The following is a 27943-nucleotide window of genomic DNA, read 5'->3' on the forward strand; positions in this document are numbered from 1 at the left end:
AATCGCTAGCATTATTAGCATTCGTTAGCTTCCATCCTTAAATATTGTAGCCGTAGATCAGAAGAGGTCCATAGAAACTCAATGGAGAATTTATTATGATCCCCTACAAAGTCTAAACCGGAAGAGTAACTGACGTCACGTGAATAGGGTCATACAATTGAACCCCCCCCCCCCTGTTAACTTAATGGTATAATCCAATTCCATTCTCCCCTCCCTTCCACGCCATCATTAATTTGGCATCATTTCCACGCTGTGAACTATAAGTCTGAAGTGTTTTGTTTGGTCCAATATATTTTAACGCAATTTAAGTTTATACCCGTATTCTGGACTAAATTCCCATCTTTTCCCAACCGCGAGAGCAGATAGTTTACCGTCGGCACAAGGAAATAAGTCCCCAATTTAAGCAGCATTATGTTCATCAAACAGGTAAGCTGACGGCACATGTTTAGTTTAGTTATATTGGACTGCAATTGTATTCGAGTGTAATACTTCGATAAATAATCACCGCTCCTGCACAGAAAGTAGCTCATACATACTCTAGCCTAGCCCTACAAGCAGAACCCAATGCTACTGAAGTTTCTGACATTTTGGAGACCCAGAAGCGGGTCAGCCCGGTCCGTTTCGGATTGGGCTGACCCAGGGGGTTCCGAGAGGGGCTTACTCTAGCCGCAATTTGCAACTCTAGAGTTGCAAATTACGGCTACTCATACTCATGCATGTCTTCATTGGATTTAAAAAAAAATGAAACAAACACTTTTCGTATAGCTCCCAACGTTGGTTGATTGGAACTTTTGTATTTGGATGAATGGGCTATCTTATGGGTCTGTAACTTAGCGTGTACAAATGGAACCAAATGGACCCTCCCTAACTGGTCCTTTTGGTTCCATTTGTACACTCAAAGTTAAATTAACATTGATTTTACAATACAAATGGAGTCCCAGAGATAGAAATGACAGTGATCTCCAAACCAAACTGTGCATCCTTAAAACCCAATGTAACAAGCTAAGAAACGGTGTAATTGCCATGACCAAATCAGCCAAAAGTAACTTTATCAATGATAAAGCCGAGGAAATCAAAAACAATCCTCGGGAGCTCTGGAAGCTACTAAACAACCAACTAGGCTGTGGTCAGAAACTTAAAACCAGGTTTACTAACATAAACATCAAATCAAATAACACCCTCATCACTGACAAGGTTGATGTAGCCAATCACTTGAACATCTTCTTTACAAACATTGCAACAATGCTGGTTAACAAACTGCCCTCCCACTCTGGGCGTTTTGGTGTAGAGCACATCAAAGGCTTCTACAAAAACCTAGGTGTTTGTAAAGATGATTTTAAAATGACAATGGTAACAACTGAGGAGGTACTTAAGAAACTGAGTGCCCTCCAACCCCACAAGGCCACTGGCCATGACAATATTCCCTCCAAATTTCTCAGAGACTCAGCCATTTCCATAGCTCCAGTCATCACCCACATAGTTAACCTCTCCATCAAACAAGGACAGGTCCCCAGAGATTTTAAACTGGCCAAAGTAACCCCCCTGTACAAAAAAGGGAGTAAATTAGAACCCGGCAACTACCGCCCTATTTCTATTCTAAGCTCCATCTCGAAAGTGATGGAAAAAATAGTCTATGAACAGGTTGAAAAGTATCTTGCCACTAATAAATTGTTGTACGAGTTCCAATCTGGTTTCAGAACATCCCACTCCACTGACACATGCCTTCTCTATTTGAGCGACCACATCAAACACGAGGTGGATGCTGGAAAATACTGCGGCATGGTCATGCTGGACCTCCAAAAGGCTTTTGACACCGTGAACCACTCCATACTGGTTAACAAGCTTAAAGCTATTGGTTTTGATAGCACATCAGTGAGCTGGATGCAATCCTACCTGGAGGGGAGAGAACAGATGGTGGAAGTGAACGGAACACTGTCCCCCCCCCTCCCAGTGAGCTGTGGCGTCCCACAAGGAAGCATACTAGGGCCTTTACTGTTCCTAATATATGTAAACGACATGACTTCAGCTTGTGACTGCAACTTGTTCCTGTTCGCAGACGACTCAGCACTGCTGGTCTCGGACAGGAACAAACTGCAGGTTGAAAAGACCCTCAGCTCTGAACTCGGTAGAATCTGCACCTGGCTCGCTGATAACAAACTATCCTTACACCTGGGAAAAACTGAATCCATTCTCTTCGGATCAAATAGTAATCTCAAAAAGGCAGATGGCTTCTTGGTTAGAGTTGGTGATGATATTATCACACGGAAGGATCAAATTACCTACCTAGGTTCCATCCTGGAGGCCAATCTTTCCGGTGATAAGATGGCCACCAACGTAATCAAAAAAGTCAATCAAAGAACAAGATTCCTCTACAGGATCTCCTCACTGGTCGACAAAAACACCTTGAAGACCTTAACAGGAGCCCTTGTACAAGGTTTCTTTGACTATGCATCCACCTCCTGGTACCACAGCACCTCAAAGGCCCTTAAAACAAGGCTCCAGACCTCCCAAAACAAACTGGTCAGGCTCCTACTTGGCCTCACCCCCCGAACCCACCTCACCCCTGCCCACTTTGACAGGCTGGGATGGCTTAGGGTCGACGACAGAGTACAGCATCTTGCAATGGGTCTGGTCCACAAGATTAGATACACCACCAAGATACCCATGTACCTGTCTAAATACTTCCTTAATGTAAACGAAGTCCACACCCACAACACCAGAGGGAGTGCAACAAACCATGTACAACCCAGATTCGGCACTAACAAGGGACTAAATTCTTTTCGCTCCTATGCGACCAAAATGTGGAACGCCCTACCAACAGTCATTAAGACATGTGAATCCCTTGGCTCCTTCAAAACTGCTCTCAAAGGGCACCTACGGATGGCTGCAATTCGAAACTGGCCTCTGTAAAAGCTGAATTTTTATCTGGATTGTACTATGTTTTTGTATGGACGTGGTGTTGGGTGCCTGCACATATGCACACATGGCATCAACGCATGGTGTTGTGTGCAGGCGCCCTACACTCTGTCTTTGTACTATGGATTGTACTATGTTTTTGTATGGACGTGGTGTTGGGTGCCTGCACATATGCACACATGGCATCAACGCATGGTGTTGTGTGCAGGCGCCCTACACTCTGTCTTTCGTTTTCTTTTCTTTTATCCCCCTGTTCCCCTCACTGTATATATATTTTTTTCCCTTTTCGCTTCCTATATGATGAATTCCTGTTCTGTTCTTTAACTACATAGAAGTGTCTATTTGTTTGTCTCTAAATGTTTTGATGAATTGAACAATGTGGACCCTGTTGTAAACAAGTGTAAGGCTTAATTGGGTCGTCCACTCACAGTTAACAGTCTTTGTATTGAGTTTGTGCTTGAAATGTACTGTAATTCTGCAAACTGTTAATAAAGATTTCAATCAATCAATCAATTAAAACATGGGGGTCTGTAGGCTACTATGCATAAACTGGGGGGGTCCTTGAAATTAAACAGGTTGAGAACCACTGCTAGAGCTGTAAAAATCTTCTCTTATGGGGGTCCCTGACCCTGGCATACCTTTTCAAATGGGGGTCTGCGGGGAAATTAGTGTTAATGTGGCGGTCCTAGCTTCCGAGAGGGGCTATGGTGGTCCTTGACATGAAAAGGTTTGGGAACAACTGATTTAGCAGACTCTCTTCCTGAGCCACTTACAATAAGCATCAGTCTAAAAACAATGTCAAACATAATCATCTGTACATTGAAACTGTAGGATACCATTTCCAGGTAAACTATATAGCATTTGGTTCCTAACTATATTCATTTAGCTATAGGGACCCCCTGGAACTCCGTCAAGGACCCCTAGGGGTGCCCGGACCCCACTTTGAGAACCAATGAACTGCAGGATACCAGAGGTGAACAATTATGTATCATTTGGGAATGACCCCAGAGTAGGAGGGAATTACTTTTTGGACTGTTATGCACAGGGACGTGCAGAGAGTGGTACAGAGGCAGGGATGAAATATAATAATTAATAATTAATAATAATAATTATCGTAAAGGGGCACGTTTGGACAAAAATAGCAGATCTACAAGCTCTATACGCGACGCGTTGAGCTTCTATTTTTGGGGCGCAACCCAGCACTCGTGAGCTAGTGGAGAACTGCAGATGTGGTGTACGACATGGATTTAGAAAAATGCTTAAAAAAAAAAAAAAGTGTGTTCAAGTTCAGGAGCATTCGGAGAAAAAGCATTTGCATTTCTTCCACCATAGTAAATGCTGCATTCGTGGTCTGGAGAGCAGGAGAGGACAGTTGTTTTACAGACTGTGTGGTGTGTCCTGGTCACCAGGATTCATTCATTCATTGTTCTGTTTATTCTCCAGGTCATCATCCAGGGGTTCCGAAGTTACAGGGACCAAACTGTTGTCGACCCGTTTAGCCCAAAGCATAATGTCATTGGTGAGTACTGTTTATTTATATGAATTATAGTAATCCATTTTCATTTCGGACACTTTCACACATCCCTACCAGATACAGTAATGTTTGTTATGCTTTTCCTGTCGATTTACAGTTGGACGAAATGGCTCAGGAAAAAGTAACTTTTTCTATGGTAGGTACTCCCAACATACCGGTAACACTTTTTGTTTTGTGGAGTTTTGTTGATTGAACAGCACAGCAAAAACATTACCAACTTGACGAAAGACTTGACTTAAAAGACGGCAAGGTACATTTTTGACCTGAAGCATTGATTGACTAGGCTGACCTCTCTGGTTCTTGTTTCTCCTCTTTAGCTATTCAGTTTGTGCTCAGTGACGAGTTCAGTCACCTTCGTCCGGAGCAGCGACTGGCCTTGCTCCATGTAAGTAATAGACAAAATGTCAAACTCCCACAGAATCTTTTTGATGGTTAAACAACTTTTATGCTGTCATGTGCATTATTTGCACAAGATGCATTTGATTAAGGGCTTTTCAAACGTGAAGCGAGGAACGCAGACCTCCAGGTCTGCTCATGAGGGGCGCAAAGACGCAAGCGTAAAAAAAAAGCTAAACAGAATCCAGGTCTGGTCGCGGGCGTGTGCATGTAACGAGCACACGCGCAACACTGCGACTGCTCCCCAGTGCCCCATGCAAAAACGCACCTCTATATCTCTTCATGTTTGAAATGTCCTTTTAGACAGAAAGTTTCTGTTAGCATCGTTCATAAAAACAATTAATAATGTGTTTGTTTTCTAGGAGGGAACTGGGCCTCGTGTCATTTCGGCTTTTGTGGAGATTATGTTTGACAATTGTGACAACAGGCTGCCGGTAAGACCTTTTCATTTTATTCACTTAAATCGTCTGACATGACCTCATAATAATGCCCATTTTAATACTCATGCATGCATCTTGCATTTTTAACATCCATGTCTGAAGTGCAAGAGTTACTCATGGATGGAATAACTTGATGTACTTACTTATCTATCCTACTCTGGCACTGCAGAAAAATAAGTGTCTGTCCATTGAACTCCATTCGACATGATGATATTTTATAGATTTTATAGATTTTTGTGCTTCCTACATGTGTTTGCACCGACAGTAATCTTTGACAGTGCTAGTACTACGTGCTTTCATCACAAAAGCTTGTTCTCTTTTTTTTTTTTCTTTTTTTTTTTTGTAACCCATTTTTCACCCCTGTGTCAATTATCTAATGTGATCCTGGGCTCTACACACCCTCCGCCAACTTGGGGAGAGCAATGGACTTTAACTCCTCATGCTTCCTTCATGCATGAGTGTCCAAGTTGCTCCTTTACACCTGACAGGGGGGAGTTTCCCTGGTTGGACGTAGCACGTGGAAGGAAGGAAAAAAGGAACACGTTATTCCAACCAGTTCCTTTCCCCTCCATCAGGCGCCCCGGCTGGCCAGAGGAGGCAGTTTAGAGACCAGGATTACTGCTTGTTTTTTGTGAGGGTACCTACCCTAGGGGACACGGGCAGAACATGCAAACTCCACACAGAAAGAAATATTTGTACATTTAAAAACTGTGTACATTGGTGACTTTAATCTACCATTTTGGGCTGATCTTGAGGCCTACAAAAACGGGGATTTTCATTTCCCCCCCCTTATCAACTAGTACCAACGAGGTCAACTAGTAGATTTACTAGTTGCTTAAAGCCCTAGTTCTAGTTCCATTATTTGCGGTCAGATTGCATGCACTCTTCATTATGTCTGAACGCAGCATGGTAGTTACATTTTGTGACAGAAAAGGCTGATTTCACCTGGATTATTGTGTAACGCGACAATCACCATTATTTAAGTCTGACATAATAGCCTGCTGTGTTTCCCATTGACACGTGGTTAAAAATGCCTCCCCTCAGATCGACAAAGAGGAGGTGGCCCTCCGCCGTGTCATTGGCGCCAAGAAGGACCAGTATTTCTTGGACAAAAAGATGGTGACGTAAGTACTGCTGTCAGCCACGCTGCTTGTCCGTCATCGCTGTAACACCATCAATGTTGAATGCACATTTGTTTACTTCTGTGGTTCTGCTTTTCTTTTGTAACGACAGTAAGAATGATGTCATGAACCTGTTGGAAAGTGCTGGCTTCTCTCGCAGTAACCCGTACTACATTGTCAAACAGGGAAAGGTAAGCGGTACCTTCACACGATTACTACCACTCTGTTGTATTACTCTCGTGCAATTATTTTATTATAAACCAATTTCAAATCTTGTATTTCTTCTAAACTGAGAATATTCATGTATTCACCAAAACCAACGATTTTAAAATGTATTTGTGTGAGCTCGTGCTCCGGACAAGTGACTTTTGTGCCTGGACAAGGGAATGGGAAATATTTAAATTAAAAGGTTAATGTCAAGCTCTTGAGTTTATATAATCTGAACATAACGTTTTATTTTATTTATTGTAGTGTGCCCATTGTCACAATATCTTGGGGGATGTTGTAATCCTTATTTGATACATTGTGATTGTTGTCTGACTTTTATGACAACTTTGCATTCAAAGATGGCTACAAGCTTCAAACGCGGTGTGTTGCGATGTAGGTAGGGATGCTAGCGAATTAAGTAGGGATCAAGTGACACAGCCTGGCAGATCATCCGTGAAGATACACTCGACTCATCAGCGTGGATTTTGATCTTTTGTTTTGTTGCAGATCAACCAAATGGCAACGGCTCCTGATTCTCAGCGTCTGAAACTGTTGAGAGAAGTGGCGGGGACCCGCGTGTACGATGAACGCAAAGAGGAAAGCATTTCCCTCATGAAGGAGACTGGTAACGGACACATCTTTTAACCCATTATAAGATAGACGGATTCCTTATTTGTGTGTCGTGCACCAGAGGTGACCAGCCCACATAGACTTAAATGGCCTTGTTTCTGTACATTTCTGTACAGGTACAAGTTTAGAATTGGGGACATGTTATGTCCCCAAGTGTCATGTCATTTCACACCTACCCGGTTTTAAAAATGTGTCCTGTGCGTCCCTCCTGTCCACTGTGTGTCCAGAGGGTAAACGAGAGAAGATCTCCGAGCTGCTCCAGTACATCGACGAGCGCCTCACCACCCTGGCGGACGAGAAGGAGGAGCTGTCTCAGTACCAGAAGTGGGACAAGATGAGGAGAGCCCTGGAGTACACCATCTACCAGCTGGAGCTCAACGAGGCCCGCGCCAAACTGGACCAGGTAATGACGTACAGGTGTTGTTGACACTAAGTGTTGCCCACCTGCCCTTGGGTGTCAATTTATATATACCTGCCCTTGGCCTCTGATTGGAGAACCAATATTCTCCAGTGCTTGCTCCAAGCGCGCCCGCCACTCTAGACCAGAAGGCATGCTGGCTGGGCCAGGCCAGAGCCATCTAATAGAAGAGTTGCGATAGTGAGGGGGCAGAAACCGAGCGCTGTTCATGCATCCTCAACTGAGACAAGCTGGAGTTTGAAATGCATTTTTTTTTCAACAAGGGAGGCGCAAATAAGAGCTATATTAAGCATGTGTGCAACATGTTTTAAAGTATTGTACAGTAACAACTGAAGGCTCTTTAATGTTCATGTTGTACTATTACTACAAAACAATCTAAAATTAAGGGATTTAACATCATTAAAGCTGGGCTGTTGCCTGAGCCAAATGCATTTCTGCCTACTTCCGGTCCAGGACTTGTCCCAGTTGGTTGTCCCCATTCTCGATAGAAGTCTACAGTATGTAGGAGAGCCGCCATTGGACTGGCCCCATGAAGTGAACACAGTTTGCGTAACTGTCTATATCCAAGGCTCTGCGCCAGGCTAGCTTTCAGGTTGCCTGACCGAGCAAGTGCTCATTTTTCATGGGGACGCAACTCGAGTCTATAAACGCAACACGAGATATCTGTCTAAAAACCTGAAAGTGGACAGAGCACTCCGTCTGTGGAATGTCAAATAAAACCACTGCCAGCGTTTACCTCATAGACTGTAAAAAATATGGACAAAGCGTTCCGCGGGTCTAACGTGAACGTAAAATGAAGCCTGTCAGTCCTTGCAATGGAAGTCGCCATCTTTCTAGATCCGTTTTGGCCCAGTTCAGGCCAGCTGGCCCATTGGCTGGCCCAGACAACGAGGCGGGACAACCCCCTTTTTCTTCGTTGGTTTTTATTTTGACTCGAGTGGGTGGGGGATCCCGTTCATAGACTGTAACGGTAGCCATGCCCCTCAGAACATGCGCGACTTTATGGTCATTTTTTTAATAAATGGGACCATAATTTTCCAAAAGAATATTATGACATTAGAAATGAGACTTTAAACTAGTGACTGGAAGCAAAAAGTATTCATGACCATGTTTATTAAGGTAATACAGTCTAGGTGAAGTTGGGCCAAAATACATGGACTGCTATGGGTTTTTCTGGGTCCAGTGACAGCGCCACAACAGGCCATTATATGAACTTTCATTTCCTTAGTGGCTTCACAAAATATCCGTCTGACTGCCCCCTGGTTTACCTATAATGTGCTATTTTCACTGTAGCTACACAATATGAAATGAGTGTCAATCCATAGTCTTATTCATAGCAATTTAGGTATTTGGCATGAAAATTGACACTTATCGCACAGGCCCAGAAAGCAAAACAAAATGTTACTTTTCGGTAAGTGGGAAGGACCTTATTAGGGCAAGTACAGCATGACCTGATGGGCAAGTGCCTCTGAGACCTTAGTGTCAACCCCTGAAGTACAAAGAACCTTTTCAATCTGGGGAGATTTATGAAATGTTAAACGAAATGAATGAACTGGCTTTTCACACATTTGGTAATATGCTTCTGTAAATTAGGAAATGAATGCTGGCCACCAGCCAAATGCTGTTAAATGCCTGCTGTGGCCGTTCTAAGAATTGCTGTTTTAACGTTAATTGTTTTTGCATTCCAAAATATCCTCAGGCGACTATAACCCTAAACGGCTTCCCTTTTTGAGCGCTACTTCAATACAATGGAGCTGCATGAAAGAAGACTCTACTAAAAATGAATGTTGCACAGTATGACCGTAAGACTGCAGTGCTTTTTAATGTCCGTCGTTTTTCAGTTGTCTTCAAAGAGAGATAGCTGTGGAGACAAATCCAGACAGCTGCGTGATGCTCAGCAGGATGCCATGGACAAAGTGGAGGTAAAAGAGTCAATGAACCTTTTGGCACAATGTGGGCTGGAAAGGGGGCTTCGGACCAAAAAAGGCTTAATCAGAGCAGAGATCTAGTTTAGACGTGTATAATAAAAAACTGATGTCCAAACGTTAATTTCGTCTTAAATGAAAGGATATTTATTTACCGTCACTTCAGCAGGTTAACAAGTACAACAGTCAGTGTAAATCGACAGTCTTTGTTCTCACAATACAGTCGACAAACTGTTTGCCTCTTTAACCTCAGCAACACCTGTGCATTGTAAGTAACCCACCCAAGATTCAGGCACCTACTGTATGACATGTCATTTTTAAATTTGAGCAAGAATCATGCAACACTAGTTGGCTGTTGAATTAATTGTCTGTTTAAAGCTACAGCGACTGCAGTAATGTTCAGCAACTACAGACTAAAACACAATAAATATTTTCATAGGGGAAAAAAAGAGATTCACATTTGAGCTAGAATCGTGCAGCCTTCTGCCACCAGCATAGGTCCATTTTCAATCATGCATAAATAAACCTTTTTCAGGCCTATTCATAGTAAAAACGGAGAGAAGGGCTGTGGAGAGCGGTGGTTTGCTCTTCACCGCGGCTCGTCATGTTGTAGTTGCGGTGGTCACCTCACCACCGATAAATCCGACTACAGTACTGTATGAATAACGCTTTAGACCTCTCCCCCCCGATTTGCAGGAGACGGAGCGCGTGGTGCGAGAGATGAAGGCGAAGATCTCGGCCATGAAGGAGGAGAGGGAGCAGCTCGGGGCCGAGCGCCAGGAGCAGATCAAGCAGAGGACCAAGCTGGAGCTGAAGGCCAAAGACCTGCAGGATGAGCTGACGGGCAACCGTGAACAGAATGTAACGGAACAGTGTTGTCTTTGGCAGGCCCTTTGGATGCCGTCGTAATGATTGATTTTTACACTTGCTGAAAATAGCCGATCTTGTAGATCGGCTATTTTCAGCATGCAACAAAGTATAAAATGACTTATATTGGATCTCTTGTCCACTAGTCCCTTCCTGACATTTTAATCTAGTTTTTATTTGTTTGTTGACAAAATTGTCAGTATCTTTAGTCTTAGTTTTAGTCATAGCTTAGTTTTCATTTTGTTTTTAGCTGTTGGCAAAATTGTCAATATATTTAGTCTTGGCTTTAGTCATCGTAGCTTGGTTTTCCATTTAGTTTTCCTTTTTTAGTTTTCGTCAGTGAACAGAGGCCTCATTCTAAACTCTATACCGGTGGTTCCCCAAAGTGGTGTCCGAGGGGGACCCCCAGGGGTCCTTGAGGGAGTTCCTGGGGGTCCCCAGCTAAATGATAGTTTGAGAGTGTAAAAAATAGTTCCAGAGTTAAATTAACATAGATTTTACAATATAAAATTTACAATTGTTATTGAACTATATAAAGACTATTTGCCATTCACAGTCATCCATTTTGCTTGCTGCAAGACTTTCAAGTTTTCTCTGACCTTTCTCTACATCACTTGTCCCAACTTCTTGACATCCTCTTCACGTTCTCCGTCCAGAAACGCCTGTTGAATGAGCGTAAGAAGCTGCTGGAAAAGATTGAGGAGAAGCAGACGGAGCTACAGAAGACGGAGCCCAAGTTCAGCGAAGTGAAGGGGGATGAGGAGCGGAGCATCGCAAGGTAGGGGATGACCCGCATCAGTCGCTTTTACCCTGTCGCTTTTACCACTGTGGCACTGAGCCGCAGACCATGCAACACCTCCTCACATGCCCCCTGCTGGAACATCCCTGCACAGCAACGGACTTGGCAGAGTTCAACGAAAAGGGACAGCAATGTGTTCAGCTGTGGCTGAACCACATCTAGCGTGTATTGTAACTAACTGTATTGTGGACACGATAAGAAAAAAAGAAGACCCTGTGGCAAAGGGAGACTAAAGTCCTATTAATACTCCAGTTTTAGAAGACATTTTGTAGAATTTGGTCTCGGGCAGTGTTGTTTTTGGCAGCAAAGTTTAGATTTTTAGTTTTAGTCGTAGTCTCTTGAATAGTTTACATTTAGTTTGAGTGACATTTTAGTCACCTGGAATGTTTCAGTGTTGGTCTAGATTTAGTCGACTATAAATATCATACGGTTTTAGTCGACTAAATCTACGGTTGAGTGAAATGTGTTTTGGCAGGCCGTGTCGCACGGCGACACGACTTATACTGTATCTCTTGTCCATTAGTCCCTAACATTTTAGTCTAGTTTTTTTTTTTTTGACACAATCGTCAATATATTTTGTCTCCGTTTTAGTCATCATAGCATAGTTTTCATTTACTTTCCATTTAGTTTTCGTCAGTGGAAAAAAAAGGTAGTCGACGAACATTTTTCATCTTAGTTTTAGTCGATGAAATCAACACTGGTCTTCTTTCCCCCTGCATCCCCACCAGACTGGCCCAGGCCACGCAGGAGAGAACAGACCTCTATGCCAAGCAGGGTCGAGGCAGCCAGTTCACCTCCAAGGAGCTGAGAGACGCGTGGATCAAGAAGGAGCTGAAGTCCCTGGACCACGCCATCCACGACAAGAAGAGACAGATCGAGACCATCAACAAAGATCTGAAGGACACGGAGACCAACAAGGAGAGGATGGTGGAGCAGTACAATGTATGTGTTTCGAAATGATAGTAATGATACTTATAGGGATGTCTCTATCACGTTTGTTTTTGCTCCCGATCATTTGATTTTGAGTACCGATTTTTTTCCCGATCCGATATTTATATTTTTATAGAACACTTATAGTACAATATCCAGTCTAATATTCATGATATGGATGTAATATTGATACTAGGGATGTCTATTGTCTACTTGGGGCAAGTACAGCATGATACTATTTGCTCCCTGGTCCGATTCTGAAACACCAAAAGGGGTTCCCGCCCAAAATGGGTTAATAATCAAAGTATAATTTGTGTAAAATCATGAAATTCTTGAAATTATTCAAAGCCTGACTTGGATTTGTCCTGCTAATGCTTTCTTTGCCTCTGTAGAGACTCGATCAAGATCTCATCGAAGTCAAGACTCGCCTTGAGGAGCTCGACAAGAAATACTATGAAGTGAAGAACAAAAAAGACGAGTTGCAAAGTGAAAGAAAGTAAGAAACACTTCTCTCCCCCATCTCTTTGAAACATCTTCCTCCCAATATAATTAGAATCTTAAGCATGACTTGTGGCCCCTACACATTGTAGGACTTTTAAAGTTGTCGTCGAGTCCTCTGATCGTTATGTTTTTTTTTTTTATCGGCTGTCATATCTTTGTGGTTTTCACACTAAACGATTGATCACCGACTAGGGATCACACGCTGCAAGACGATGCGATCCAGACCCGATACATATATAGTTTTTTTTTTTTTTTTTCAATTCATTTTGACGTCTCTCGTATGGGTGCAGGATCCCGTGATGAATGCACGATACCGACAGGACGTAGCCTGTCTCTCAGTCTCCACACACGCTTGTAGATTGGCTATTTTAACTGTTCAAGAAAGTTTTTCAAAATGGTATAAAAAGGGAAAAGTAGTTTAGGCATAAGGGGTTTACCATGGACGGAGTGTGATAACAGTCGGTGTGTGATAAACGTCTCCGTCCGCCCAGCCACCTGTGGCGCGAGGAGAACGCAGAGCAGCAGGCCCTGACGGCCAAACGGGAAGACCTGGAGAAGAAACAGCAGCTCCTCAGAGCTGCCACTGGCAAGGTCTGTCTCGTTCACCTCTAGGGAGGCTGTCATCTTTACACATTTAAAGGGACACTTCACCCTTTTTACAAAAAAATATATGTTAATGACGTTTAGAAGCTTTAGATCACTTTCCTGGGGGTATTTATGTGTGTAATATGTGGTTTTAGATATTTTAGATTGTAGCAGTGAGCCTGTTGTCTCTGATGTCATGGACACTGGTCTCACTACCTTCCTGGACTACAATTCCCATAATTATTTCGTGCACTGCTCATCCTTGTGGATAGGGGGGAGAGCTGTCTTACTGAGACAACATGTAGTCCAGGAAGGAAGTGAGCCCAGTGTCCATGACATCAGGCTCACTGCTACAATCTAAAATATCTAAAACCACATATTACACACATAAAGACCCCCAGGAAAGTGTTCTAAAGCTTCTAAATGTCATTAACATATATGTGTATATATATATAAAGTGTCCCTTTAACCCAGTCAGCATTTATATTAGGAGGATTGTTCTACTCAAGTAGGAGCTTTCTGATTCAGTCGCTAACTGTTTGGTCTTACATCTTACATTCTCTTTTAGTTCTAACCTTTTTTGAAATGATATTGAGGGATTTAAAAAAAAATCACAAATGGACATAAAAGCGAGGAATATTGTTTGTTCTCTTCCTTCCCGTCTCTTTTAGGGTATTCTGAATGGCATCGACAGCATCAACAAGGTCCTGGAGCATTTCCGCCGGAACACGATCAACCAGCACGTCATCAATGGATACCACGGCATCGTCATGAACAACTTTGAGTGCGAGCCTGCTTTTTACACCTGTGTGGAGGTGACTGCTGGTACTAGGTAAGCTCTTTAAAACGCCCAATGCTCTACTGCTACACAAAACAAAAGTCGTGGCTACTAAGAAATGCTCTTAACGTGCTACGAGCTTGATTTGAAATATCCTGAAAATTTGTGCAAATCTTTGAATATATATATATATATATATATATTCTTTCACAGCAAACGTTTTTAACTAAAATAATTGATTCTGGGGCGTCCCTGTAACAACATATTTTCAGATGGGGGGTCGGCGGCCAAATACAAAAGTTTGAGGGTCCTTGGCATGAAATGGTTTGAGAACCACTGATATAGAAACATAGGTTTCTCAGGAAACTTTAGAAGACATTATGTATTATGTCGGGCGGCTGTGGCTCAGGAGGTAGAGCAGGTCGTCCAATGATCCGTGGGTCGGCGGTTCGAATCCCGGCTCCTCCTGTCCTACATGTCGAAGTGTCCTTGGGCAAGACACTGAACCCTACACTGCCTCCAATGAGTCGGTCGGTGTGAGCTCGCCACCATTGGTGTGTGACTGTGAAGTGAGGACGCTGGCGCCGCCGCTTCACCTCCCAATGTATGAATGAATGAACCATTGTAAAGCGCTTTGAGCACTTGGGAAAGCGCTATAAAATGCTATTCATTATGTAGAATCTGGTCCTTCTAAAGACCAAAGCTGGCAGCCTTAAGGCTCATACATAGTCTGGATTTTCGGTGGTGAGGTGACCACCGCACTGCAACATGATGTCACAAGCCACGGTGAAGAGCACACCGCCGCCGCCACCACTCCAGCCCTTCTCTCTGTTTTTACTCGCCACCGCTCAACGTTATTTCAGCTCCGGTGGTCAGCTCACCACCTTAAAATCCAGACTATGAATGAGCCTTTAATCTCTACTGAGAATGTGGCTGACTTCTTTCAGTTCATGTCCTCCGGGTCTTTCTCTCTTTTCCTCCGTCCTACTGCCATGGTGGTGTTCTCTCTTCTCTTTTTTCTCCCTCCATCCTCCCTCCCATGGTGGTGTAACTTCTCTCCTCTCCCTCCGTCCTCCTCCCAGGCTGTTCTACCACATCGTAGAGACAGACGAGGTGAGCACCAAGATCCTCACCGAGTTCAACCAGATGAGGCTGCCTGGCGAGGTCACCTTCCTGCCCCTCAGCAAGCTGGACGTCCGGGACACAGCCTACCCACAGAACAACGTATGAGCCGCCCATTTCTTCTCCTTTTACGAAGCCATGAGTGGAACATGTTAGGGCTGTAACCTATCCATCAGGGTGACTGATCCTGTATTCCTGATCACTGATTGTCTTTCACATACAGTAGGGGTGTAACGATATAGTAACTGCATCGAAAAACCCGAAGAATCGAGGTATATCGAAATGAAAACTGCAACATTGACTATGTATCGAATTGTATCGTTTTGCAATGCAAATAATTGGTATCGAATCGTTTTGCTATATGCAAATAATCGATTATATCAACACTACATTCTTGTGCATGGTATTTAGCAATTTTTGGATTAAAAAATAAAGGGTGTTTAATTACTTGGCTTAAAAGAATGTCAATGCATAGTTACTGTATCTATTTCAAATCATTGAATCGTATCGCCATAATGAACCAGTATCGTATTGTCAACCATGTACCGTGATACGTATCGTATGGCTGTTAAAATGTATTGTTGCACCCCTACTTTCACACGATGGGCAAGGGAAAACTTCCAAAATTATGTCAAAACTGTTCCCGTGTGTGTGGAGTAAGGGGAGAATATTTAGGCCTGTCGCAAAGATGCAAAACGACATTATACTGATCTGATTGACTTTTATACCACTTGATTCAATCGAGAATCGAGTTATTTTCCATATCCATATTTGCTGCAAATGTTGACCTATTTTCACCAAATGTTGGCCTATTATTGTGACATTGCGTGCAGAATAGGTATGTGTTCATGTGGTTAACCCATTCTGGGTGGGAACCCCTTTTGGTGTTTTACTTTAGCTATTGAAAAATAGCAGATCTACAAGCTCACAGTGTGGCACCGAGTGCTGCGCTAAGAGCTTGTAGATCTGCTATTTTTTTTAATGGTGAAAACGTGTCGCAAATCTGTGTATGTGTATGTGTGTATATATATATATATATATATATATAAAATTTCAGAACACTTTTAACTCAAATCTTTGCTTCTGGGGTGAGGTCACTGGAAAAACATTTTCAGATGGGGATCCCATGACATGAAATACTTTGAGAATCACAGACATAGGGTTATTCTGAAAACTGTCAGGGTTTATAGAAGGCATTTGTAGAATCGTCCGATCTTGCTATACCCTGGTATATAGCCTCATCATGCACATCCAAACCTCTCTCTCTTCGTTTTGTCCTTTTCAGGATGCCCTTCCTATGATCAGCAAGCTGCGCTACGGTCCCCAGTTCGAGAAGGCCTTCAAACACGTGTTTGGAAGGACCCTGATCTGCCGCAGCATGGAGGTTTCCACGCAGCTCGCCAGAGCCTTTGGCATGGACTGCATCACTCTGGAGGGTATGTGTGTTGATCATCAGTGTTTATTTCGTCAACTAACTGAAAAATATTTGTCGACTACCATTTTTTTTTCTTCCCACTGACAAACTAAATGAAAACTAAGACTAAATATATTGACAATTTTGTCAACAAATGCAAACTAGACTAAAATGTTAGGAAGGGACTAGTGGACAGGAGATCTTATATTCTCGCCAATCTTGTATTCTCGTTATCAATAAAGATGTATTGTAGTGCCTAAAGTCCTATACTTAATGGCACTACTGGTTGCCGACGGCCAGGTGGAAGCTCTTACGTGTGCCAGTAGAAACTGATCTCCAAAACATGTCCGTTGAGTTTAACTTTAGCTTTATTTTCCGCAGTCATTTTCCTATACAACATACAGATAGAATAATAAGAAAGAAACTGTAACAAACACAGGCGACCAGCCTCCTCCTGAACACAGTAGAAAACTGTTAGCCTCTGCTGTCTGCCACTACTGGCAACACCTGTGCCTGATTAGCAGCCTGCTTAAATACCTGGGCTGGCCCAGACACTGACCAAGCTGCAGTGACACTCTCAATCAACAAAACATTAGGTCATAATGGCTCTTACAAAAGACATTAATATTCTTGCCAATCTTGTATTCTCGTTATCAATAAAGATTAACGAGCTCCATCCCTACTGTCCCCCCCCCCATTCAGGCGACCAGGTGAGCTGCCGTGGCGCTCTGACCGGAGGCTACTACGACGCCAGGAAGTCTCGCCTGGAGCTCCAGAAGGACATGAGAAAGGCCCAGGAGGAGCTGGGCCAGCTGGAGGCCAAGCTGAACGAGAACCTGCGCAGAAACATCGAACATATCCTTAAACCTTTGGTTAATAACGGGGCCTTTGGCGCGCCGGGCCTTTTTCCATTTTCAAGCAAATCTTTTTCAATTTGACCATCCCATTTGCATGTTCAAACTTATAATTCAACTTTTCCTAGGGTTAGTGAGCATGTTTTGAGCTTTTTACAAGTGTAGAAATTCAATTTTTATTTTTTTAATGTATTTCTGAAGAAAAACCAAAAGCATGCCCAAACGGCCAATTATAACATTAAATGTTATAAAGAGTTAAATGGAATGGTGTCTTCTTTTCTAAGTGCCACCCACGTCAACTTTTGGATAAAGATGCAATGAAAATTGTTTAATGTTTTTAGTTGAATTGGCCGTGGTCCTCATTAGGACTGTCACAATTGGCCAAGAAAGTCATTTGAATATTCGTTCTAAACAATCTGCAGTGAAATGTTGGTGGGTATAGCAGTTGTGTATGATAATTAATCAGCAGCTAAAGTTTCATGATCTTGTGCCCTGCCCCACACACACACACGCACACACTTTGCCCTAGTGTGCTTCCTTAACGTGGGGCTGTGCACGCATCAACAACGAGATCGACCAGCAGATGAACCAGCTGCAGCAGATGGAGACGCAGCAGAGGAAGTTCAAAGCCTCCAGAGACGCCATCCTGTCGGAGATGAAGATGAGCAAGGAGAAGACGCAGCAGTCTGAGAAGACCTACATGCCCAAGGTAACGGGCTCTGGGCGGGGAAAGCTTACGAGGAGAGATGTCCCCGATACTGTATCGGTATCGGAAAAGTATCTGTATCTGTATCGGCCCTTTTTGGTCATTATCGGGACGTATCGGCAAATGTTCCAGTCTAACCACCGATCCGACACAGGGGTAAGGGGTTGACACTATGGCAGGTAAATAAAATGTGCTTTCGAGTTGCCCAAACTGCAAGTGCACATTTGAGTGAGGAGTCTGCAATTAACAACACGAGATAAAATAAGTAATGTTTTTTGTATTATAAATATCTGGTATCTGTATTCGGTAACAGAAATTGTGGTATCGGATCGGGAACGAAAAAGTGTATCTGGACAGCCGTACTTATGAGGAAAGGTTGCTAACGTCATATTTCATATTCCATCCTAATTGGCTAACATTGGCTTTCAAAGTTTGCATGATTGGCCCGTTTTGAACAAAAAGCCTCAAATCATCCAATTGCCATCCAAGGCGTAATAAGAAATGTCACCCTTTTCACAGTGGCCTATTATAGCGCCACCAGGAGGCCACAACCTGACCTGCCCTGGTGGAGACCTGTGCCCCGAGGGGCACTTTTTCTAGTTTTTAAGTTCAAACGATCTTGTAGAACTATTCTTTGCACCCAGAATAAGGACACTGGGTTTCACATGTTAACCCATTCTGGGCGGGAACCCCTTTTGGTTATTTAAAACTTTATCTATTGAAAAATATATATTCTTTTAGAGCGAATGTTTTAAACTCAACTATTTGCTTCCGGGGGGAGGTCCCTGGAAGTTGGAACTACATCCTTTCAGGTGGGGGTCGGCGGCCAAATGCAGATAATTCTGTAGGTCCTTGACATGAAATATTGAGCACCACTGATATAGAAACGCAGGATTTAGAAGACTTTTCTTTTTGTTTTGGTGCAACCACTCAGCAATGTCCCTATGTCCTAACCCATGTGACCATGTCGCCCCGATGTTTAGAGTTGGGTTAAAGTGTAATAGTTTTTTCTCCCCCGACGTCTCTCTGTCCTCCTCCACTCCAGCAACGCAGCCTGCAGAGTCTGGAGGCCAGCCTGCACGCCATGGAGTCCACCAGGGAGTCCCTGAAGGCCGAGCTGGGCACAGAGCTGCTGTCTCAGCTCAGCCTGGACGACCAGAGGCACGTTGACGAGCTCAACGACGAGATCCGCCAGCTGCAGCAGGTACTGTACAGTACACTGTGTACAGTATGGCATCATGGCCACGCACAGAGCCGTTGAAATGCCACCGAGTATTCGGTTTTATTACTCTATGGCTATGCTCTCAACCCTGTTAATATTTGTTTCCCTGTGAAATTAACTGTAATTTGCGGATTCAAATGAAGAACGTGTGTGTGTGTGTGTGTGTGTGTGTGTGTGTGTCCGTGCCCACAGGACAACAGGAAGTTTCTGACTGAGAGGATTAGGCTGGAAAGCATTATGACCAGGGTGGAAACGTACCTCAATGAGAACCTGCGGAAACGCCTCGACCAGGTGGAACAGGTAACTGGACCAATAGTGTGGCAACGTTGTGACAATGAACAGGTAACTGGACCAATAGTGTGGCAACGTGGCGACATTGAACAGGTAACTGGACCAATAGTGTGGCAACGTTGTGACATTGAACGGGTAACTGGACCAATAGTGTGGCAACGTTGTGACATTGAACAGGTAACTGGACCAATAGTGTGGCAACGTTGTGACATTGAACAGGTAACTGGACCAATAGTGTGGCAACGTTGTGACATTGAACAGGTAACTGGACCAATAGTGTGGCAACGTTGTGACATTGAACAGGTAACTGGACCAATAGTGTGGCAACGTTGTGACATTGAACAGGTAACTGGACCAATAGTGTGGCAACGTTGTGACATTGAACAGGTAACTGGACCAATAGTCTGGCAACGTTGTGACAATGAACAGGTAACTGGACCAATAGTGTGGCAACGTTGTGACATTGAACAGGTAACTGGACCAATAGTGTGGCAACGTTGTGACATTGACCAGGTGGAACAGGTAACTGGACCAATAGTGTGGCAACGTTGTGACATTGAACAGGTAACTGGACCAAAAGTTGGCAACGTTGTGACATTGAACAGGTAACTGGACCAATAGTGTGGCAACGTTGTGACATTGAACAGGTAACTGGACCAATAGTGTGGCAACGTTGTGACATTGAACAGGTAACTGGACCAATAGTGTGGCAACGTTGTGACATTGAACAGGTAACTGGACCAATAGTGTGGCAACGTTGTGACATTGAACCGGTAACTGGACCAATAGTGTGGCAACGTTGTGACATTGAACCGGTAACTGGACCAATAGTGTGGCAACGTTGTGACATTGAACAGGTAACTGGACCAATAGTGTGGCAACGTTGTGACATTGAACAGGTAACTGGACCAATAGTGTGGCAACGTTGTGACATTGAACAGGTAACTGGACCAATAGTGTGGCAACGTTGTGACATTGAACAGGTAACTGGACCAATAGTGTGGCAACGTTGTGACATTGAACAGGTAACTGGACCAATAGTGTGGCAACGTTGTGACATTGAACAGGTAACTGGACCAATAGTCTGGCAACGTTGTGACAATGAACAGGTAACTGGACCAATAGTGTGGCAACGTTGTGACATTGAACAGGTAACTGGACCAATAGTGTGGCAACGTTGTGACATTGACCAGGTGGAACAGGTAACTGGACCAATAGTGTGGCAACGTTGTGACATTGAACAGGTAACTGGACCAAAAGTTGGCAACGTTGTGACATTGAACAGGTAACTGGACCAATAGTGTGGCAACGTTGTGACATTGACCAGGTGGAACGGGTAACTGGACCAATAGTGTGGCAACGTTGTGACATTGTCACAGAGTGTGATTTCATTTCACTCATTTTATGTTTTAAGACCCGAGACCAGATTCTACAAAATGTCAGTGCGGCACTGGTGCTCAAACCTTTTGACCTGTCAAGGACACACAGAATTAGCTGTATGTTGTTCCAGGGACCCCCCCCCCCCACTGCCCCACAACAAATTAATTGAGTTAAAAACGTTCAATGTGAAAGATGATTTGCACACATTTTCATTTTTTTTTCAGCTAAAGTTTAAAATGATGGTGAAAGTGGTTAAAGGCAGATGCGTCCTCAGGTCTACACATTTTGATCAACATTATGTGGTAACATCAATTCAGCATGCAGTTGTGGAAAAACTTTATCCAACGATAACAAAACATCCCTTCGTTGTGGGTCTGCAAGGGCCTAAATGCCCTTGATATGAAAAGGGTTAATGAAAACCACTGATTTGGTTATAGTATAATTGGATTGAGTGATTCCCGCGTGGTCTTTTTGAGCTCCTATATTCGGCTATTAGTGTAGATTTTTTGTCCCACATAAACATTAAATTCCCATTGACACTGAATGGACAATTGTACGTCATAGTGTCTGAGCACACGATGGGCATAGTGTCTATTTTACGTCATGATGAGGTGCGATTTATAAGAGCGCCCCTCACTTCACACGGGTGTGATTTTTGTTTTCTCTGTGCAGGAGTTGAATGAGCTCCGAGAGACGGAGGGAGGCGCGGTGCTCACCGCCACCACCACTGAGCTGGACGGCATCGACAAGCGAGTCAAAGACACGTTGGCGCGCTCCGAAGGTAGGCGAGGCGTACGTAACGCTTGCGGGCCGGGGGGGGGGGGGCAAGGCAAGAGACGTGTGTCAGATAATCCCCACATTGCGTACACCAACTTCGTGAACCGAATTCAATTCACTGTAGCCTTTTCATTCAATACATTTGTACATGGTAGTTTATAATTGTTGGAGAAATTCAAAGACACCAAACCAAACAAAGTACATGGGAGTAGTTGTTGTGAATTTATCCTCGTGTTGTTTTCAGTTTTTATTTCTTGTTTCTCATAAGCACACATCCGTCCGTTACACACACACAGCCATCTGCCTTGACTTCTGTGTGCGCTGACTGTGCGCCCCTCCCGCTCCTTCCCAGCCCCTCCCATCCCTCTCAGGGAAAACTTCCGGGAGAATAAATGGGAGAATAAGGGCGCTTTCACACCGGACATGTTTGGTTCGTTTAAAACGAACCATGGTCCGCTTTACCCCTTTGGTTCGGTTGGTGTGAACGTGCATCCGAAACTCTGGTGCGGATCAAAGAAACGAACCATGGTCCGCTAAAAAAAAGGCCGGACTCTGTTCGCTTCCAAACGTTGGGCGTCGGCAGTTATGAGGCTGCATTAATAATTGGTTCTAAAAGCATGTCTTTTTTTACGGGGATCACACACATGGGGGGAGAGACCCGATATATTTATATGGGAGAGACGCAGAGACAGAGAAATATTTAAAATCGTCCTGTCTCGCTCTAGTGCACGGCCGCACGTATAATAGAGAAAGAGCCAATGGAATGGAGCAAATGTTAAATGAGCAGGTGGTCCCAAATGATTCATTGATTACATCACTATAGCAAAAGACGTAAAACTAGGTTAACTCAATTAGCTGCAGTGGATCTGTTCTGACTTGAAGCTCAATTCTAACTGACCACCTTCAAGTTTAAACCATAAGATGACATGGAAATGCCCGCCGATTTGATGCGCAGAAATAACATATGTCCAATCGGGTCAAGGTGCACACATGGAAGAAAAGTCATTTTTTTTATCGGGGATACCTTGTTGTAGGGAATGTAGGCTATAGCCTACGTCTCCGTGAATTGTATACATCAGCAGCAATCACATTATTGTTCAAACACCTGCTCCTCTGTTCACCTGTTGCTCTTATTTGGCTAATAAAATAATTAATAAGAATGAATGCAACAGCAAGTTGTTGCTGTGTGTTCTCTGTGACTGAAGGTTGCGCCCAAAGATTGTAGACAGTGATTTCCCCTCATGTTCTTTTTCCCTCCGTCGTAAAATTACCTTTTCTTTTTTTTCACTATTTGGTTCGCTTAACATATCCACGTGTCACTTGTTTACATATTTGATACGCTTTACGAAGTCCTGTGTGAACACCAAACGGACCAAAATGCAAATGATTTGGTCTAAGCGAACTTTGGTTGTGAAAGCGCCCTAAATGGGCAAGTGTGGTGACACAGTGATGGGGGGAAAAAAGGAGTTACGTGTTTTACTTAACACTTTGACTATTCTAGATATGCCCAAGTTAATTAATTGTAGAACACTTTTGCTGCAATTTGCAAGTCATATGGGCAATCCCCCGGACAGAAAGCGATACGAGATGCGTTTTGATGACGTCATCGCAAAAAGGTCCGTCGGGCCGACGTGCAAAGGGTTCCTGGGAAATGGAGTCCCATTGTTTACACTGGGAAAGTCGCATAAGCAGCGCACGGCTGCCCCCACATCTCAACGCATTGTGAGGCTTTTAAGTGGTTAAACTCTTGTCAAATTTCCGTATAAGGTCATTTCAAAACGGTTGTCTGTGTGAAAGAATGTGGAAAAAACTGTTTCCCGGCCCCTTTATTCTCATTCAACATTCATTCCCAGAACTGGATGTTCTGGTCGACAAAGCGGAGAGCGACATCAAGGAGCTGGTGAAGACAATGGACCGCTGGAAGAACGTGGAGAAGGAACACCACGACGTCATCAACCAGGACACCAAGGAGCTGGAGAAGATGACCAACCGACAGGGCATGCTGCTCAAGAAGAAGGACGAGTGCATGAAGAAGATCCGAGAGCTCGGCTCGCTGCCGCAGGAAGCCTTCGAAAAGTATCAGAATATGACACTTAAACAGGTACCAATGGTTTCATCTTTATTACCGGTAAAAGTACCAGACCCTGACACTCGCACGAGACATGGCCAAAGCATTTCTGGGGTCCCAACCAGCCAGAAACAAGTGGATGAGACTTGAGGCCAAAATATTGCGGACCCTTTCTTTCTTGTCATTAGAGCTTGAGTCAGGAGTTGCTGTTGACGTCGAGTGTTTGGATCCAAATAAATTCTTGTTGTTCGGCTAAGTTCATGTCCTTTGGCAATATAATGATTTAAGCTTTTTTGGTCTACCTATAAATGTGATTCAGAATCTAGGAAGAGGCAGTACATATCCAAGCATCATCTCTAACCCTGCTTTCTTATCGCTTCATTATCGTTACCTTTCAAATATCATCAATGTGATTAATACTATAGACGAATAACAGTTTTAAGTCCACACTAATTATCCATAATGTATAAATGATGGATAAGGGGTGAGGACAACGAGGCCTTTTCGTGGAGGGGTCAGAATAACATTTGGACTTAAACTGTTATTCGTCTATAGTATTCTTTATTCACGTTTTACTTTTTTGGGGTTTTTTTTTTTTGCCGTCCTCCAGCTGTTCCAGAACTTGGAGCAGTGCCAAGCGGAGCTGAAGAAATACAGCCACGTGAACCAGAAGGCCCTGGACCAGTTTGTGGACTTCACGGAGCAGAAGGAGAAGCTGCTCAGGCGTCAGGCGGAGCTGGACCGCGGCCACACCTCCATCATGGAGCTGATGAACGTCCTGGAGCAGCGCAAGTACGAGGCCATCCAGCTCACCTTCAAACAGGTACTGTAACCCCTAAGGTGTATACACAGGGGGATCTTTCCTTTAACCCATTCTGACCTGAGATCAGATTCATACGAGGTTTCCACTGGACACACACTGGTCTGATTAACCCCATTCTGACCTGAGATCAGATTCTAAAAATGTCAGTCGTTCTTCGATTTTTTTAAAATAACAGACCTACAAGCTCGTAGCGCGCCACTCTGTGGCGCGCTATGAGCTTGTAGATCTGCTATTTTTCAATAGCTAAAGCACGACATGATGTTAACACCAAAATGGGCCAGAATGGGTTAACTGTGTTGGCGGGCTGAGTCTTGGGACGAGGAATATTATGGGATATCTTGTGGGTAGTACTTTCTGTTCTGGTGTGCAGGGAAGCGGTCGCATCATTGAGAGGAAGAGATATATTACTTTGTTGTTCACTACGGAGGTTGGATACAGAATTGGAACCCTGGCTGATCACGTTTGTCCTTTTTTGAATTATTATTTAGTTATTAAACCACCAGTTCTGCAACACGGACTCCTTTTCCTTGACCGCATAGCAAGAAAGCATAAGGATTATTCCGGAGAGGAGAGACACGGTGGTTATAGCACGTAACATCAAGTTTGGCACAACACAACAGGATGCATGTCGGATGATTTGCTCTCTTGCTATTATAACCTTACAATTTACAATTTAGGCATTTAGCAGACGCTCTTAATCCAGAGCGACATTAAGCAAGAACAAAAGCATGGGAATACATCACATAAAAGCATTTATCATGAAACATGCGTAAGCTAAGAAAGTAACAGTGGAATAATATAATTCTAGTGCTGTCTACATAACATGCTATAAGTCTGTATCAAATGCTATCTAAGTCTACAGAAATGCTATCTAAGGGGGTAGGGTAAGCCTACCTTAAGTTGTTTCCGTATCACAGATTTTCAGGCGCAACGCTATATAGTTTAACTTTGAGTTTTCGTTTTTTTTTTGTCCTTCTCCCAGGTGTCCAAGAACTTCAGCGAGGTATTCCGGAAGCTGGTTCCTGTGGGCAAAGCCACACTGGTGATGAAGAAGGAGAAGGGGGAGGCGGAGGGAAGCCAGTCCCAGGAGGAGGGTGAAGGTTCTGCTGAGAGCCAGGCCACTGTTCCCACAGTGGACCAGTTCACTGGAGTCGGCATCAGGGTAAGACTGGGCCTATATTATGTGCTTCTGTCAACTGTGGAACTAGTCGAAAGACTAGTTCCAACAGAAAATGTGTTTAAGAAAAAACAATCTCTGTAGTGTTTAAATACTTGAGAAGTATGCATAAGAAGTTGCACCTTGTGCAAACGTCTTATAATTCCAGGGCTGAGATGTTGTTACTGTGTGGTATTCAGGTGACGTTCACAGGGCAGCAGGGTGAGATGTTGTTACTGTGTGGTATTCAGGTGGCGTTCACAGGGCAGCAGGGTGAGATGTTGTTACTGTGTGGTATTCAGGTGGCGTTCACAGGGCAGCAGGGTGAGATGTTGTTACTGTGTGGTATTCAGGTGTCGTTCACAGGGCAGCAGGGTGAGATGTTGTTACTGTGTGGTATTCAGGTGACGTTCACAGGGCAGCAGGGTGAGATGTTGTTACTGTGTGGTATTCAGGTGACGTTCACAGGGCAGCAGGGTGAGATGTTGTTACTGTGTGGTATTCAGGTGTCGTTCACAGGGCAGCAGGGTGAGATGTTGTTACTGTGTGGTATTCAGGTGTCGTTCACAGGGCAGCAGGGTGAGATGTTGTTACTGTGTGGTATTCAGGTGTCGTTCACAGGGCAGCAGGGTGAGATGTTACTGTGTGGTATTCGGGTGTCGTTCACAGGGCAGCAGGGTGAGATGTTGTTACTGTGTGGTATTCAGGTGTCGTTCACAGGGCAGCAGGGTGAGATGTTGTTACTGTGTCATCATCACCTTTATTTATACTCGGAGATACAGTTGAGGGCAAGCCCTCAATGCAGTCAAAACAATAGGTCAACACATTTTAAATCGGGATAAATTACCAGTAAAATAAATCAATTTAAGCAGGCGCAGTCGCGGTGAAAAATGTCCTGGAGCATTCCTTTGAACCTTTATTCCACGAGGTTGGGCCATTGACAGGAAAAAGCTGTCTTGCCCAACTCGGTCTGAGCCTGAGGAACCTCGAGCCTTAAAAAAATCACTAGAGCGGGTCTGATACGTGCTATTGTTCAATTCCAACATGGAGCAGATATAGTCAGGGAGCATCCCAGCAATGGCTTTATAATATAAAGATAAAAGTTTATATAAAAAAAGGTGCCAATGCTTATCTGGCCTCTCTGTGTGCTGTTCGTTCAGGTGTCGTTCACAGGGCAGCAGGCTGAGATGAGGGAGATGCAACAGCTGTCTGGCGGTCAGAAGTCTCTGGTGGCCTTGACGCTCATCTTCGCCATTCAGAAGTGTGACCCCGCCCCCTTCTACCTGTTCGACGAGATCGACCAGGCCCTCGACGCCCAGCACAGGAAGGCCGTCTCGGGTAAAGAACCAGACAGACATTTCATTGTGTTGGTGACTGCGGTCATTTCTTGGGCTGTTAACGTAGGGATGGAGCTTGTTAAAACAGCTCCACAGCCCTAGATGCGCTTGTTGCGCAATCCTCGGTGTTGCACAACAGTGACGCGTCAACAAAAATCTTAAAACGTTAATAACTCGATCTAAATCATCCCGTCTAATTATAAAAAAAAAGGTTATGTGTTTGATGGGGCCCCCGCTGTCCAGTCGCTAGTCTCGTTAGATTTTTACCTTACCTCCCGTTGTCGATCGCATCGATAGTGTTGTGGCTATTGTTAGTGGTCTGGGTGCTATAAACGATGGGCACATTTAAATAGCCCCAGGCACTTAAAGTGTTGGAATGTATGCCAAGAACGCAGGACCTTGTTGTTCTCTCCACAAACGAGGGAACACGTCTTTCTTTGATTTCATTTAATCCAGCAATTTTCTTTGCTTTTACGCACATGTTAACACATTTTGTGCCCAAAATGTCCAGACGTCCTAGGAATTACCGCATGTAGACTGGAAAAAAAGTCAAAAAGTGGGCACCCTGGGTCGCCATTTTGAAAGAATGAAAGGGCACATAATGTGTTAGGACAGCCTCCACACGGATGCGACGCGCACGTGGCCTCGCGCGAATTTGCACCATTCAATTCATTTAGGGCTTATGGTAGGGGAAATGGCCAATAAGGAGGTTTTGCACAAAATAACACCTGGACCTCTTTGGTGGG

At 43.9% G+C, this 27943-nt stretch overlaps 1 protein-coding gene across 1 annotated transcript in view; it reads left to right on the plus strand.

The window, feature by feature from the left end:
• Positions 1-411: 411 nt before the first annotated feature.
• Positions 412-27943, plus strand: part of LOC308311711 (structural maintenance of chromosomes protein 3-like) — a gene marked incomplete at both ends in the record, with an annotated part of 28223 nt that continues 691 nt past the window's right edge. The window contains 27 exons of the mRNA XM_080758497.1: positions 412-426; positions 4360-4435; positions 4548-4586; positions 4768-4835; positions 5209-5280; positions 6331-6410; positions 6520-6598; positions 7122-7239; positions 7472-7647; positions 9504-9584; positions 10284-10448; positions 11111-11232; positions 11982-12195; positions 12576-12679; positions 13176-13275; positions 13941-14101; positions 15130-15271; positions 16455-16605; positions 17286-17437; positions 17994-18146; positions 19189-19347; positions 19558-19665; positions 21709-21817; positions 23667-23914; positions 24492-24704; positions 25687-25866; positions 27021-27198. Coding sequence (XP_080614623.1) covers positions 412-426; positions 4360-4435; positions 4548-4586; positions 4768-4835; positions 5209-5280; positions 6331-6410; positions 6520-6598; positions 7122-7239; positions 7472-7647; positions 9504-9584; positions 10284-10448; positions 11111-11232; positions 11982-12195; positions 12576-12679; positions 13176-13275; positions 13941-14101; positions 15130-15271; positions 16455-16605; positions 17286-17437; positions 17994-18146; positions 19189-19347; positions 19558-19665; positions 21709-21817; positions 23667-23914; positions 24492-24704; positions 25687-25866; positions 27021-27198 — 3463 coding nt within the window. The remainder of the gene's footprint in view (positions 427-4359; positions 4436-4547; positions 4587-4767; positions 4836-5208; positions 5281-6330; positions 6411-6519; positions 6599-7121; positions 7240-7471; positions 7648-9503; positions 9585-10283; positions 10449-11110; positions 11233-11981; positions 12196-12575; positions 12680-13175; positions 13276-13940; positions 14102-15129; positions 15272-16454; positions 16606-17285; positions 17438-17993; positions 18147-19188; positions 19348-19557; positions 19666-21708; positions 21818-23666; positions 23915-24491; positions 24705-25686; positions 25867-27020; positions 27199-27943) is intronic.

This window comes from Protomyctophum bolini (assembly GCF_963924005.1).
Source record: "Protomyctophum bolini genome assembly, chromosome: 24".
NCBI lineage: Eukaryota > Metazoa > Chordata > Actinopteri > Myctophiformes > Myctophidae > Protomyctophum > Protomyctophum bolini.